At 32.2% G+C, this 15,703-nt stretch overlaps 1 protein-coding gene across 2 annotated transcripts; it reads left to right on the top strand.

Annotated features, from left to right (window-relative positions):
* The first annotated feature begins 23 nt into the window (after positions 1–23).
* LOC107221531 (transmembrane protein 184B) lies at positions 24–14,853 on the top strand. 2 transcript variants are annotated; one of them, XM_015660539.2, is made up of 6 exons: positions 24–756; positions 3,358–3,567; positions 4,041–4,635; positions 4,764–5,005; positions 5,158–5,242; positions 9,128–14,853. In XM_015660539.2, the coding sequence occupies exons 2-6, from the start codon at positions 3,370–3,372 to the stop codon at positions 9,301–9,303; spliced, it is 1,296 nt and encodes a 431-aa protein (XP_015516025.2). In that variant the 5' UTR covers positions 24–756; positions 3,358–3,369; the 3' UTR covers positions 9,304–14,853. The 2 variants fall into 2 exon arrangements, with proteins under 2 accessions (XP_015516025.2, XP_015516035.2); XM_015660549.2 differs by lacking the exon at positions 9,128–14,853 and adding an exon at positions 6,361–7,744 and having other exon boundaries at positions 26–756.
* Positions 14,854–15,703: the final 850 nt, after the last annotated feature.

The following is a 15,703-nucleotide window of genomic DNA, read 5'->3' as shown; positions in this document are numbered from 1 at the left end:
CTCGTGACCGACCGTGACGACAGTTTAGGCAATATAACAAACAGTAACGCACGAAATTGAATCGATTCATTCATTGCTGGCGCGTAGCGAGGCACATGAAAAGTTAAGAAAGCATGGAATCGTGGCGAAAATTACGTGAAAAAATCATGAGACGTTAAGTAATGAAATTTTGAGAGTGAAATTGTGCGAAGTATACACATATCGTACAAAACAGATCGGATAAAACGCGTAAAGGATAACAGCGTATAATTTACACAACACGCAGGCGCGCCAACATCGAGGTCACGCACACGCACGCTACCAACATAACACATACATACGTCTACACAGTGAAAGGAGCGAAGAGAGAAAGAGGAGATGGTGCTCAAGTCCGGGTAGGAGTGTACCGTATACGTCGTCTGGCAACCTCCGACATCCACACGCATACACACACATCCTGTTTTTTATATACCGTAAATAAATCCACAGTTCCATACCATACGACGCACCACGGTCGAGGTGTTCGACAGCTGCTTAATAATGTCGCGTAAAAGTGTATCTCGGTGATATTGACGTGAAAATAAGTGAGGATCGATCGATCGGTGGGAAAACTCTGTAAATCTATAACATTCAACGTTCCTCCGAAGCGACTGGCAGGCTCCTTGAACTCTTTACGCGCAGAAATTCAGCCCATCTTCTATTACGAGACTGGCTGACAAGACGGCTACGCGTACTCTTCAATTCCAGGAATATTGCCGAGGTGACGTCTTGTTCGCGGTGGGTATTTACCTCGTCCACTTTGATTGCTCACAAATTTGTCGTTCGATAACACTTCTCTTTTCCCGTTCCGCATAAATTATGTTCCGTTGACCGTTGGGTTCGTTGGAACAAAAGAACGACGTCGAAGTAGTTAGAAAAAACAAAATCATGTAAATCACAGGCGTTGAGTTTTGAGCTGTAAACATCGAAATATCTGCATATCCGTATTGCGACCGACAATTGCCCGCAGGTTAGCAGCTATAAATTGTGCTGTTATTGTTATGGATATTGATTTTCATCTTACGGGGTTGCGAACATTATCCCCGATTTTAGCATCGCATGGTGCATATGGCCGTTTTCGTCATTTATTCGGCCGATTTAATGCCAATGGGATATTTACCTTTCCAATTCGCGATATACGTGCATGCTCTGCACTAACACGCGCCAGTGTACGTATAAAAGTATTGTGCCCCTATCTCCGTCCACCAATCTCATAACCTTGATTTTTACCCACATATCTACGTGTGTATTCGGAAACAACGGACAAACCGTGTCGCTACTGTATCTTCTACATTAATTATTTCCTCAAAAGCACACAATTTCGTTGAATTATAATTTTTAATTCTAATATTGCCGCTTGCAAATTGTTGACGCTATAGGTTTTGACCTACAATTTATCATTCTTGCAATAATTAACGCACGCTTGTTTGTTTAAAAAAAATATATTTACCGATCGCGATCGTTCAGTAACTATAATTTACCCCGTTCATCTTGATTATGAATCACTCTAAAAATCACGTCATATTGGCTCGACGCTCGCGAGATCACATTTAAAGAAGAGGGAGAGAAGAAGAAACAATACCTCCAACAATGATGATAATTGAATAATAATGACGTCGAAAAATTTCCGTACAAACATAATATACACAACAGTTTCTCTCCGCAGGCCAACAGCTATTTCATACAGTTTTGACGTAACCACATGTAATATATACTTTCTACAAATATGCCTATCTATACCACACAACACACATTTCTATTTAAATTTGTGAGTCAATGATACTCGACAAACGCTAACAAGAGGCAGTTGGCAATTAAGGAAACTGTATTACATTGATTAGCACCTAATTGATCAGCACATATTTAGAGATCATTCGCTTGATTTGACAACCCCTGGATCTACTTTTTTTGATCTCGATTCCATATATTTACACATAATATATAATCTTATATTTGCTGAAAAGTTTTCTGTACAACTACTAATTCTACGATCTCCATGATTTCTCAAGGCTGACCGGATCTCTGAATAACTTGTTTGATATTCGTCTACTCCCAAATCGTTATTTCTTTTAGGCTCAAAAATAATTTTGATAACTTTATAAAAATATTTGTTTCCCTTGTTTCACGAACAGCTGAAGGATTGAGACTAAAATCAATAAACTCTGATTCTCCATCTTAGCTTTCTTATTGCTGCTAAGCTTAGTGTTTATCTATTTACGATATTATAAGTGTATAGGTATATATACGTGTTGCATTCTTGTCTCAACAATTAACAGCTGGGGTGTAAAGACACACACCGGATCCGTATCTTATCATAGATTGTTCGACTGTAACACGTCATGATATTCATGTTTTTTCTTTTATTGACTGTATAAGCCACGGGACTAGGTAAGAACAAAAGTTACCAGACTTGACAAAACCTGATTTCTGAGCTGACGCAATGATAGTTAAAAGTCGAAAGTTTTTTTTACGCATTTCTGTAATATCCTTCATTTGCTTTTATCATAACTTGTTCTGTAGCCAGGTAATGTTCATTTTCGTTGAAACCGATCAAGATAGAAAAAACTGTGTACTCTAAGCGATTCAGGGGATACTGTCAAACTTCTTGTGGAATTGTTCAAGTCGTTGGTAACAGACTTACTAGATTGAAATAAAATTGAAAAAACAAAAGAAAAGAAAACGGCATTCCATTCAATCTGTAAGAGCATTTGTCAGAATGAATGGAGCTGAAGCTAGCAGCTAGAGTTTGCAGCCAAACGTGTTAACCTTTTTGGAAATAAAAAAATCCAGTTCAGTTTTATCCTCATAAATCTATAAGAGTATTGAGGGTTGAAGGTATTTCACAAAATTTTGATTTTCCGACTTCACTACAAGATTGAAGTCAGTAACGTTATCTTGACGAACCATTAGGCAAAAAATATCAATAATTTCTTATTTTTACAGTGATTTTAAAGGAACAAAGATTTAGAAATATGAGTAAGTTATGTTTCATTACGGTTTACTGAATTTCAAATAATTCTAAAATCACAAAGTAACGTCTTTTCCTTAGCACGAATCGTTACCATAACGTAACTAACTTCAACATGTTACTTTACTACCTTATTGAAACCAACATTAGAACGTTTGGCTGCTAATTCTGGCTGCTAGCATCAGCTTCGCCAGAATGATGCAAGAAGGTGAAGATGCAATTATTGTCAGTACGGAAATTTAGAAGAGTTTGCATTGACCGATAAAATAAGAGATACGTTTGTGTATATGCCTTGGAAAGATGAGAACAAATGATGTAACTTCTTTATGACAATGATAGAATTTGTTCTTACTTTTTTTTTTTTCGTTCAGGGATAAAGAGGCATGGCTACCTCAGTCTTGGAGGCTTCCTCAACACTGGCATCCACTGTATCAGGAGCCATCAACGAGACAATGAGCAGAGCCGCAGATCCGAGTAGCGACCCAAATTTAACAGGAACACCAATTTTTCTACAAACCAAAGCGGCGCAGGGTATTGCCGGTGTTTTTGTTTGGGCCGCGTTGTTCCTAACTTGCCAACAAGTGAGATTCTTAGTTTTATAGATAATCTGTACAAAGAAACAAGGTTTCGCTACTTACACTGTTAGAGAAATGAAACAGTTTGCTTCATGGTTAATTTTCATACGCAATGTTCATATTTTCATTTCTTAGCCACAGTATCCAGACAAAAAATATTTCAATTTTTACCCCCATAAACGTTTGTGAAGAAATTGTTGAAATCTGTTCTTTGAAGGTGATAAATTGTCTGTTAGAAAAAAAAATAAAATCGGTGAACCATGGAAATGTTGGTGAGCTAGAGTGGAGTCTGTGGGAATAAGGTCAACGAGCAGTGAAAGTAAAAGGGAGTAATGACTAGATATAAAAATCTCTGGCTCATCTAAAACTTTCAATATTATGCATATCTTTTGGCTGTATCAAGCTGTATGGAATTTCATATTGAAAGTACGAATTTCGTTTGACATTTACTATTACTATTTTCTTTTTCCTCTTTTCAGATATACCAGCATTTGAGATGGTATACAAATCCGACTGAGCAGAGATGGATAGTGAGGATTTTGTTCATAGTACCGATATATGCAACGTATTCTTGGATATCGTTGTTATTCTTCAATAGCGAGAGTTACTACGTGTATTTTTTCACCGTACGCGATTGTTACGAGGCATTTGTAATATACAATTTCTTGTCGCTGTGCTACGAGTATTTGGGTGGAGAGGGTAACATCATGTCCGAAATAAGGGGGAAACCGATACGGTCAAATTGTCTCTACGGAACTTGCTGTCTAGTTGGTAAAACTTACACCATCGGTTTTCTAAGATTCTGCAAGCAAGCCACCCTCCAGTTCTGCCTTGTCAAACCCGTCATGGCATTTGTCATAATATTCCTGCAAGCCTTCGGGCATTATCGAGATGGTGATTGGTCGCCCGACGGTGGTTACATATACATCACAATAATATACAACATTAGCGTTTCCCTCGCCCTTTACGGACTGTTTCTATTTTATTTCGCTACAAGAGATTTACTCACGCCTTTCGAACCCGTACTCAAGTTTTGCACCGTCAAAAGCGTCATCTTCTTATCATTCTGGCAAGGTAACGCACCTAAACACTTTCGACATACCTATCTCAATTTTTCAAAACAACAGTAGCACTTGATTCCAACTGTATGTAAATACCTTTTGTTTTCTTTTCTTCTCTGTCATGTTACTTCGAATTCTCAGGTGTGCTGCTGGCTGTTCTCGAAAAGGCAAATGTCATTTCATCTGCCATCAATAGCGTCGGACTGGCGACCAGCGCTGGTACAGTATCGGCTGGTTATCAAAATTTCTTGATCTGCATAGAGATGTTGTTCGCCGCTATTGCGCTTCGCTACGCATTTCCATATCAAGTTTACTCAGCTGGTTGCGTAACTGATTCGAGAGGCAGGAGTGTTACCATGCAGAGCATCAGCAGCAGTTTAAAAGTGAGCCATTATTTGCTTCGTTTATTCTTTGCAAGAAAACAAAACCTGTGGTTTTGTCCATTATTCAATACATGGTATACGTAACATTAAAATCAACATTATGCCATTTAAGTTCTTAAAAATTCACACCAATTTTCTATTCCTTGTTACAGGAGACAATGAATCCCAAGGATATTATGACTGACGCGATACACAATTTTCATCCTCAATACCAACAGTACACGCAGTACAGTTCGGGTGAGTTTTTCAGTAAGATTCAAACACGTGATTGAATAAAAAAAAAAAAAGAAAAAGTGATGAAGCATGTTACGCATCAAGAATTTTGACATTGTGTGATAATTTTTACATTTTCTTTTTTGTTTTCTCCTATTTCCTGCACGATTAATACGTGTACATATTTCTTTTTGCTAATGCTCTAACAATGTTGGAATTGTGTTTAAAAATTGAAATACTGGGATAGCAATACGAAAAATTTCACCCAATGCTTCAATTTCCACATGAGCATGAGTATAATTATGAGTTAGTTTTTATGAGAGAGTTTGATTATAATTTAAAAATGTATGTCTAGTTAGCCTATCCGTTAACACAATTGGGATCGGTTGAATATAATATGATGTTATATTGTTCGAAATATTTCCTTCCCTGCAAGAATCACATTATTTATTTATATCGTTTTTACGAGGGATGAACACAGCTCGAGTATTTTATGGAAACACCTCTAAATTTGGTAAATGATTCGCGGTAAACAGACTTGATTCAATGATTTATTTCCAAACAAGTAACGAAATATACTTATTAGGGTGTTTCAAGAAAAGACGAAACACCCTAATACTTATGTTTGTTTTTTTTATTGAATTCCAGGTACAAATAGAAGTTCTAAACGCTTAAGCTGTATAAATTCCACAAAAGTTTTGTTGATTCCTTCTCCATTATTTATTTAAATTTTAAAGGACATACATATATATATATATATACATACCAACCCTGCTTGCTGGCTTTGGCTTTTGTAAATACCAACCTACACTCTATACAGTTATTTACATATACACCGACATTTGCTAAATCGTAGGAGTTTTCGTTTTTTGGTTTCTCTTCAATTTCTCGGTGTTTTACTTTTTTTTTTTTTCTTAAGGTAGTGGTTTAAACACAGCTCGCCACACACGCATGTAAATAATTTTTTACGACTCAAAAATTTGATCATGTCGAGTAATTGGATTATAATTGGATTATAAGTATTTCATGGTTGTAGTGAACAACGCAGTAAATGTGATTTTCAAAAGTTAAAGCCGTAACTTTTTAAGCTGGCTAAAGAAAAATCTGAAACGTTATTTGAAAACGTTTTCTTTGCTTTTCAGAGGTTATTACCCACTTGCCGTACGAAAAGCTGTGAGCGTGTGACGCGCGACTGTGGCATCTGTAATTTTTAATTTACACTTACTAATATTATACATATTGCAAAAAATACAAACGAAAAATTGAAAATAAATTAAAAGAGAAAGACTACAGTAATAAAAATTTGTGGTCAGATATGACGCCATAGAATGATTTCCGCATTATGTTATATACATACATGTAGCAATGTTCATATATACGAACTACGCTCCCAATATCGAACTTTTCAACGAAAATGATATTCATTAAATTCATAACGATAAATTTTTGATCATAATATCATTTATACCTGCATGACATGAAAAAAAAAAGTAAGATGTGAGTTGACGAATGAGAATAATACAAAATTATTAGAAAAACTTACTTCTAGGTATATGTATTATGTATTTATGTATACGCAGCATGTGCATTGCGCAACATGCATGATATATGATAGTGATAAGTTTATAACAAACTAAAAAAGAAAAAAATACAACTGAATTTATGATACCATATTAAGTCTCCTTGTAAAGTTTTGGATTAAGAATTACGACTCAGAGAACAGTCTTGAAGGAATATAGAAAAATTAGTCCACTACAATTTAAGGATTAATAATAATTTATTACTTCTTATCGCGAAATAGCTTTTCAAATTATATAACACGAGTGTTTTTCAAAGATTATCCTCACTTTATCTGCAATTAAATATTACCCTCTTAAAATTTATTGTAGTCAATATTTCAATACAGTCGAAATTTTGTATGAATTTGTTACATAGCGAATATCGTCGAGATTCTTTTTCTGATTTACAATTCATTGAAAGAAAAAAAAGTAGTTTATCCAGTTTAAATATGAAAGATATCGTGTGCATTTGATAATGGTTGTGTTTATATAGTACGATTTATACGGTTTTCTCTTTTTCCTAATTCCTCTTTTTTTTCTTTTTTCTTTTTGCATTTATCTTCTTTTTGTACAACGTTTTGTAAATAGATTAGTAAGCTCCGGGTTGTAGTTCATTAGCCGGCAGTAAACTTCAATGAAAATGATATTCAAATTTAAAAGTAACTCCGTTTAACGTTTAGTCCTGTCTAGTAAGATAATACTATGTATAGAAGCTTCATTATTATTATTATTATTATTATTATTATTATTATTATTATTACTACTACTACTATTATGTGACCTGCTGATCCTAATTGATAATGAAATACATATATATTGAAAAGTAAAGGGGGGGACAAAATAACTTTCACATTTACACATCGCGCATTTTACGACCAAATTTGGCGTCTAAGTTACCGCGACTAGTGAAGACTTGAATAGAAATTACAACATGAAAAAAAAAAACAGACAAGAAAAACTTTACTGAGCTCAGGAGAAAATATTTATCCGTACCAGGTTTAATCGAAGTGTACTTATTTAGAAATTACGATTGTGTGTAACTAACTTTCATAATATGAATATACGTATGGATAGATATACATATACATATATACACTATTAATATCTGTAATAAACTGACTTTTTATGGTAAATAATTAAACTGCTGTTCTTTCTTGACACTTTTTTTTTTCTCCACATACTATGAAAAATATACGAATCGTTAGTTGTAACAATTAATTCGGCGGGGAACAATCGATATGATTACTATTTTTCACTTAATACTCGACTTGATACAGGATCATCGTAAATGTAGGTAGAGTTAGCTGATAGAATAAGAAACTCAAAAACGAGACCCTTTTAAAATCTGAATGAAACTGAATATCTTTCTTCTACCGCAGTTTTGTCTTTCTTTTTCTCAAATATTTATAGTGAAACGAGAATAAAATAATTCATAATTGACAATTTGCTCCGAAAATTACTGCTTAAGTTATCGCAATAAAACCTACACGATTTTATGAGCAATAAATACTGTTTTGCTATGAAATTTTAATCTTGATAAACATGAATCTGGTATAATTATTTATAATTATCTACGATTTGTCGAAGAATCACAAAAATGTAGTAGAAAACTTTGATATTTACTTTTGTTGTGAGACGAACAAAAAGAATTAGTTTCATTCAGCTTTGAAAATATCAAATTCTAATATTTATGGTTTTCCAATTAGATTGTACAAGCAAAAACACCAGTTCAGTTGTTTAAGAATATATCTTTTGTTAAATTTTTATACTTACATAATTTCTCTACTTGTCGACGCTACCTCCTTCACTATTATTCACATAATATTTTTATTATCATTTTATTAATGGTCATATTTCTCTTGAGTTTCTTGAAACTCTATTTATAACTATTAATTTTTTTACAGATTCGATATCAAGAATGTAACAAAATAACCGAACGATACTTATTACTAACAAATTTTCGTTTTCTTTTTCGTCTTCTTCATACTCAAGCATTATTTTTCCCTGCATGTTACACACTGGTGCTTGCTATTTGAAACATATTATTAATGTGTTGCATATAGGAATTGTTTCAACAGTTTGTGTATTATATATTGACATTTACATGTGAATGCGATTGAAATATTCATTACGTACATATTCAATGAAGAAAATGTGTCAGATAAAGTTCAGACTGAAAGTTCAACAAGCAGCGTCGACAAACTGATTGAAAATTCTAAATTGTGACAAGCATCATGTATTGAATATTACATAATGAGATTTGTCACTTACAATTAGTTAAACTTGATTGTTCGATCCAGTTTAATATTTCCTTTTTTACTTTCTAATACCTGTGACCACACTTAAATAGGAGGAAGTAAAGGTCAGCGAGGAATGCGCGTATCAAGTTACGACCCTGACGACCCTCAAAATATGCCTGTGCCGCCACCTCAACGTCGCAACACCTCTAATCAACGAGTTGCTACTATTTCACAAAATTATAACGAGAAAACGATGCTTCTGAGTAGCGACGACGAATTTCAGTAGAGAGAGAGTGAAGAGAAAAAGAAAAGGACCGATCACCCATTTTCATTTTAAGAATTAACGCGTAGAGTAATGATTGCGCAATAGTCGAGTGGGCAAGAAAATTTTACGATATTAAGTGAACGAGAATGTTCCGAAAGAGAACTAATTATAAATAAAATGCCAAAAGGCTCGGTTAAAAACGAGCGTTTGATCGATTTTCAAATTGAAAATTGAATAATCAATAAATGTATTAAAAAAAAAAAATTTTTAATCATAATGAGACAGAGCATACCTACATAAATATGGTCATGAAGTATGTGTACATCAATATTTGTCCCAAAGTAAATTCTCCTTTTCTCAGGAAGTTGATTAATTGATTAAAAAATCGCAAAGAACTCGTGTTCAATTTTTCAACCAAAGTGTACAAATTTCATTTATAAGTGAACATTTTTTTCTGTTGTTTGTTTGTGTCATTTGTGTTATTCTTTTTTATACTCAAACATTGTGATTTTCATTGCACACGTCACGGTAGTTGTACGAACATATTTCTTGTGAAATATGAACAGAGATTAGACTTTTTTTTTCTTTAAATTCTGTCCGGATTATAGACGAAAAAAGGAAAGAAAGGCTAGCGTGAGAAAAAAAAATTGAGTTGTCATGACATCAATCGTTTAAAAAATGCAAAGAAGCTCTTATGGAAAAAAAAAGAGTCTGTACATGGTATAAGCATACTATATATTCGACTATAATAGGTAATTATGGTTCCAAAACTAAGTAAATGAAGTGAATATTTGTTATTATATTTAAGAATAATGATGATATATAGAAGAATATTTATTTTAATAATGCCCATGCACTTAATTAAATAGATTTATATTACTTGACGACGTAGGTTTATATAGTCTAAAAATAACAAGAGAAAAAGGACGAAAAAAATAATACAGATTTCAAGCCGCATAGTGTTTCGTTTAAATATTACATTTTATCTTCTGTTTTCTTTGCTAGCTTCATATTTCGCGAAATTCCGAAAGTAATTTACGAAGAACAATGATTTGATGAAAAAATAAATAAAAATTTCGCTGCCAAAAATATTTAAAAAGTACGTCCATTTAAATTAGCAAATTGTTAATACATGCATACTCGTTGACGAACAAGGTTTTTTACAATTAAAAGAGACGAGAAAAAAAAAAAAGAAATAGAAAAATTACGCGTTTGAGAAAATATTTTTATTATATGGGTAAGTAAGTATTGATAACTGCGTGTAGAAGAAGTGTATGTTCAAAAAATACGAAAAGAAATAGTAATGCTGTTCGTTTCTCGTGTATAAAGTATTAATGATTGATTTGAGTAGGCGACGCCGTTCTTAAAGAAGTATCAAATTTTTTTCTTTGAACATATTTTCTTGAATTTCGAAATAATCATACAAATAAGAATAAACTAATTTTCAGTCAAGAAAAAATAAAATAAATATAAAACTATACGCGTCCTGGTGTAAATACAGACAGATCTATACAGCTGTATTCAGCTTAAAATTAAGCAGTTTAATAAAATTCCATGATGTAAAGGAACGAAAAAAATGTATAAAATTGTTCTATTGCTTGCAGCATATTATTATTATTATTATTATTATTATCATTGTCATTATCACCCATTTAGTATAAAGAACCGCAAAGAAAAAGAAAGTGAACATGTTATTCATTCAAAGTGAGATTATTCCATATTGCATTTAATTTTATGAATTGTGAATAGAAACAATTGTACGATGTAGTACGTTTTTTAGTTAATTATATTTTCACAGTTTGTTGCCGAAAGTTTGCGCTATCTCTCTCTCTCTCTCTCTCTCTCTCTCTCTCTCTCTCTCTCTCTCTCTCTCTCTCTCTCTCTCTCGCTCTTTCTGTATTGATCAAAGAATAATAAAAATATGGAACAAGTTATACATATTCTTACGTAATTTTTGTTATTTTTTTTTACCTTGCGTAGAATTATAAAACATAACTTTATGTAAATTAATATATGATCTGTTGTTTCAAAGGAGAAGAAAAAAAATGAATTACCGTCGCATTTGATGTCCATAATTAAAGTTTAAGGAGAAAGCAAAAAAAAACAAGAACTTGAAATCTTAAGGCTAAATGTACATAACGTATTGTTAACATAGACTATTATGATATATATACATATATATTAGGGTAGTCCTTATTTAGGGGTCGGACGCATTTTTAATCAGACGCCCCCCAAATGGGCTCCAAATAATTAAAAAAAAATATCCTCTTTTTTTCAGATTTTTATCTAGCCTCTAACCCCTCCCCCCGGGGGGTGAATTTCCCCATTTGAAATACACGTGTTTCGGCCATATTCCCAGGATATATTTTTATCTTTTTGTGTTTTGTTGTTAGTGTTCATTGGTCCTACTATATGAAAAAAAATTCACAATATCATACGGATCAATTTAGACAAATTGCACACCCTTTAACCCTATGAAGCATAGTGGTAACCCACGTTACCACCTCGATTTTCTTGAATTTTTCTAATTTTTTTACTTCTTAACATATTCAGATCCGGTTTTTTGCATTTTTTAGTTACTTTAGTCATAAAAGAACATAAAAATACAATCTAATCGGCATAATTGTTTATAATATTAGTTTTATAAATAAACAAACTAAAAAAAATCACGTTTTTTTCGGCAAAATTCATCCTTATTTCATATTCATATATTCATATATATATATACTGAGTATTGTTGTATGCATTTAATGTACATGAACAAAGTCGAAAACAAAAATCTTATACAACTTATATGAACTGTCGATTAAGAATTGTTGCAACAACACCGTCATGTTGATTTGCATTAAAACCGATGCATAATAAGTAACTCACCCTAATGAAGTAAATGACAAAAATATATATATTCCTGTGCGAACAAAGAGGGAGAAAAATAAAATAAAATTTAGATAGATAATAATTAATAATAAATGGCTTATGCGAATCTAATATAACGAATAATTACAAATATACACAATATAGGAGGCATTCCACACCGATTCGATCTGAGTCTGACTCTCGATTTCTTTGATTCAGTTTACAATTTTTTATCCCATTGTTTCAACTTCAAAGGACACTCTGATTTTTTTAGACTTGACATACTTTGATTCATTCATAATGCTTGAACAAAAACATTGTTAGGCCAAATTCTAAAGTCTGAAAATCATCTAAAAATTTCAGGATTGAGGATAAAAATTTTTGAACCCAAATCCCAAATATTTATTTTATTTTATTTTATCATAGAATATAAATATATTACAATAGATATTCAAGCAGGTATATGGTTAGATGCAATTTAAATATCTGATATTTTTTTTATTCCCGTCCTATGAAAAATGTTCTAGCAAAATTCCAAAGTGATCCGACTTTTGCTTCTAATAAAAAAAAAGTTTATCTAACATAATACAAAAAATTATGAAACGAACGTTGGCCCATTTTGTGTCTAGGCTGGAAAATTTCGATATCTAATAATGAAATTTTGACATTTTTTTTCAAATTTTAGAATTTGGACAAACGATATTTCAATTTTTTAAATTTATAAATGATTCAAAAATTTTATTTAAAAAGTCTGCAACAGATTAGAGTGCGTTTTAGACTTGAAACAACAAGATAAAAAATCGTGGGCCGAATCGCTGAGGTCGAGGGTTTATTCAGATCGAAACTGTGTGAAATGCCTCGTATATACGTGTAATATGAGGATACATATATATCTATATTTAAGAAAATTGAAATATAAATTTAATCTGTGAATATGTTACATTGTGCAAAAATATTTCATTCGTCTACTTGATTGTTATAATTATTTTGACCAAGAAAAAACAACAGTAATATTAATATTGAATATGTAATATTATTGTTTATTGTTTAATCAAAATTAAGTAAGAAGAGAACGAAAAAAGTATGGAAAAAAAGTTCATGTTACTGTGTACAGTATTATTGGAATAAATATGAGAAAAAAAAAAAAAGAAAAAAGCGAACTATAATACAACGCCGTTATTCATCCTAATTAAACTACTGGTTTTAACTGCATAGTTTGTTACGAGGTACATACGGACCGTTTTCTTTTCGAATAACATTTATTATCAGTATTGACATTTAGAAAAATATATATAGAATAAAATTATATATCAATATATGTATACATATTTATGCATATGTTGCAAGCAATGTTGAATTCACCGTCCGACGTACAATTACTACTTGCAGTTTCGTCTCTATTTGTGACAGCATGTATAAAAATATATTTTTCACCTAATATAAGAAAGAGTAAAGGAGACTAGGCTGAGATTAATTTTTTTAAATTTCTTTTGTGTGCAAAGCGCACATTTTTGCATATTGTAAATAGTGCCGATTTTGATTTGCGATAGTCGCTTTGATAGTTATATTCAAATTTTATTCACCGACAGAGGTAAAACAAAATTGAAGAGTAAAAATCTTGTGAAATCTCCGATATTTTAGCGGACGAGTCACAAGCGTCGTGACCAGTGTCCGAGTTCTCGAACGTTTTCTTTCAACTTTTTTTTCACCAGCCTATAAAGATCAGTCTTTCTGCTCGTATTTTAATGTCGAACATTTAGATAGATTTTTTTACCTCTATTTCTAATTCGAATTTCGAATTCATGTACGTATATACGTTACATTTCTAATAGTTTGTCACTTCCAATGAAAAATTGTTATGTTTTACTAACTTCGGTTTAGTAGCAATAATTAGTTCTGTTTATTTACAATCGCGTTACCATGAAAATCGAATGACACCGTGATAAGAAAAGGAAAAGAAATACATTCCGCCAACTGTTGGATTAATTTTGACACTATTGTTCACATTTGTGCTCCTTATCGCATTGATAATAACGAAAAAACAAAGAGCGGGTTTCGAGGGAAATTTTTCATTGACAGCTACTGAATAAAAACGAATACCAGAAGAAAACTAAGAAGAGCTAGTAACGTAACAACTTGACATACTTATTATTTAAAAACGATACAAAAGGAATATATAACGTAGGTACTAGGGTATATATTAATAACTATATAAAAACAATGATCGGTTAATAAAATAATGTATAAGTTTTATCCAATAAACATACTAGGTCTACATAGTATTTTCAAAGAATTAATAGTCTCTCGTTAAAGTTTAGTTTGACTGAATATATTCTTGCTTTTCTTATCTTTACACTATTGACAAATTATACAAGAATATTTCTAAACATTTTCATATTATTAATAATAATAGTAGTTATAATTCGTGGTTGTTGCACCTCCTTGAACTGTTGAACTCTTTGAATATATATGTATAGACTTTACTAAACCTAAGTGCTGAATCTGTTTGTCTGAATTCTTGAACCCAAACCGTATCGACTTTGAGTGGAACGATTTAACTTAAAAAGATAAAGACTTTGTCTTTGTGCTCTACAGAGTATTCTGAACTGTTCTGGAAGATCCACAACTGTTGCGGATACTATCTAGCTAAATGGAAATGAAATTCGACATTTCGGCTTCGATCACATTGTCGAGCTTTGTTAACTGGAGGTATAATTGAAGTTGAAAAAAATAGAAAGACAAATGAAAATAGCAATACTTATTCTAACAGAAAGTGACTAAGAATAACACGAAATCAAGAGCTAATAATTCAACATCTCCATAATAAGTAGTATACCTTACCTACGCGTTGTTAACCACGCTCTGCTCATATATAGAAAAAAAAAATGAAAAATTTTCAACAACAAAACTACGTCAATATAGAGCACGAAAAATGACAAAGTAATAGTATCCTACCTAAATAAATAACGAAGACTGCGCTCCGTTAGATATTATATTATACATACAAGTTAAAGAAGTATCTCAAGACTTGTTTTTGAACTAGTACAAGAACTAAAGCAAAAAAGATATATTCATAATGCAATCTTCTACAGAATTAATGTTCGTGGCAGAAAATGTTCGGAGCTATCCTCTGAGTGTAAATTTAAGTCGGTGGCGGGGGGCGCTTCAGCCACCATTTCGGAAAACACGTCTTATTAAATATCTTGTCAACCGTGCATCGCGCAACAGAAAACATAGAAACCGTTTTCGTAGATAATAAAATTCCTTATAATTTTTGTAAGAATTTTTTTCCCTGTATAGCGTTAAGTTTTTGATTTACAGTGCGGTAAACTTTTCCAAATATAGTTATTGCTAAACATATAGTCAACGCTTGATGAAACAGTAAAATTGGTTATACCCAAATTTGTAGAATATACAATTTGCAATGAACTTTATTGCAAAATTTTTCCCGTAAAATTGAGACTTTAAGAACCGCATCGCGATAAACATTTCGTCACGCGAATGCAGATGAATGGAAATATTACTCGTAGTACACGGAGAAAATTTTTATAACACATAAAACGGT

This window comes from Neodiprion lecontei, chromosome 4, assembly GCF_021901455.1.
Source record: "Neodiprion lecontei isolate iyNeoLeco1 chromosome 4, iyNeoLeco1.1, whole genome shotgun sequence".
Taxonomy (NCBI): domain Eukaryota; kingdom Metazoa; phylum Arthropoda; class Insecta; order Hymenoptera; family Diprionidae; genus Neodiprion; species Neodiprion lecontei.
The sequence above is the reverse complement of the archived record's forward strand: the minus strand, read 5'-3'. Positions and strand labels throughout refer to the sequence as shown.

What these genes read in the sequence shown, in the direction of transcription:
- LOC107221531 (XM_015660539.2), top strand. Translation starts at nt 3,370, where the DNA reads ATGGCTACCTCAGTCTTGGAGGCTTCCTCAACACTGGCATCCACTGTA. An exon ending in CTTCTTATCATTCTGGCAAG is followed by an intron (nt 4,636 to 4,763) that starts GTAACGCACCTA and finishes TCGAATTCTCAG; the next exon opens with GTGTGCTGCTGGCTGTTCTC. An exon ending in GTACACGCAGTACAGTTCGG is followed by an intron (nt 5,243 to 9,127) that starts GTGAGTTTTTCA and finishes ACACTTAAATAG; the next exon opens with GAGGAAGTAAAGGTCAGCGA.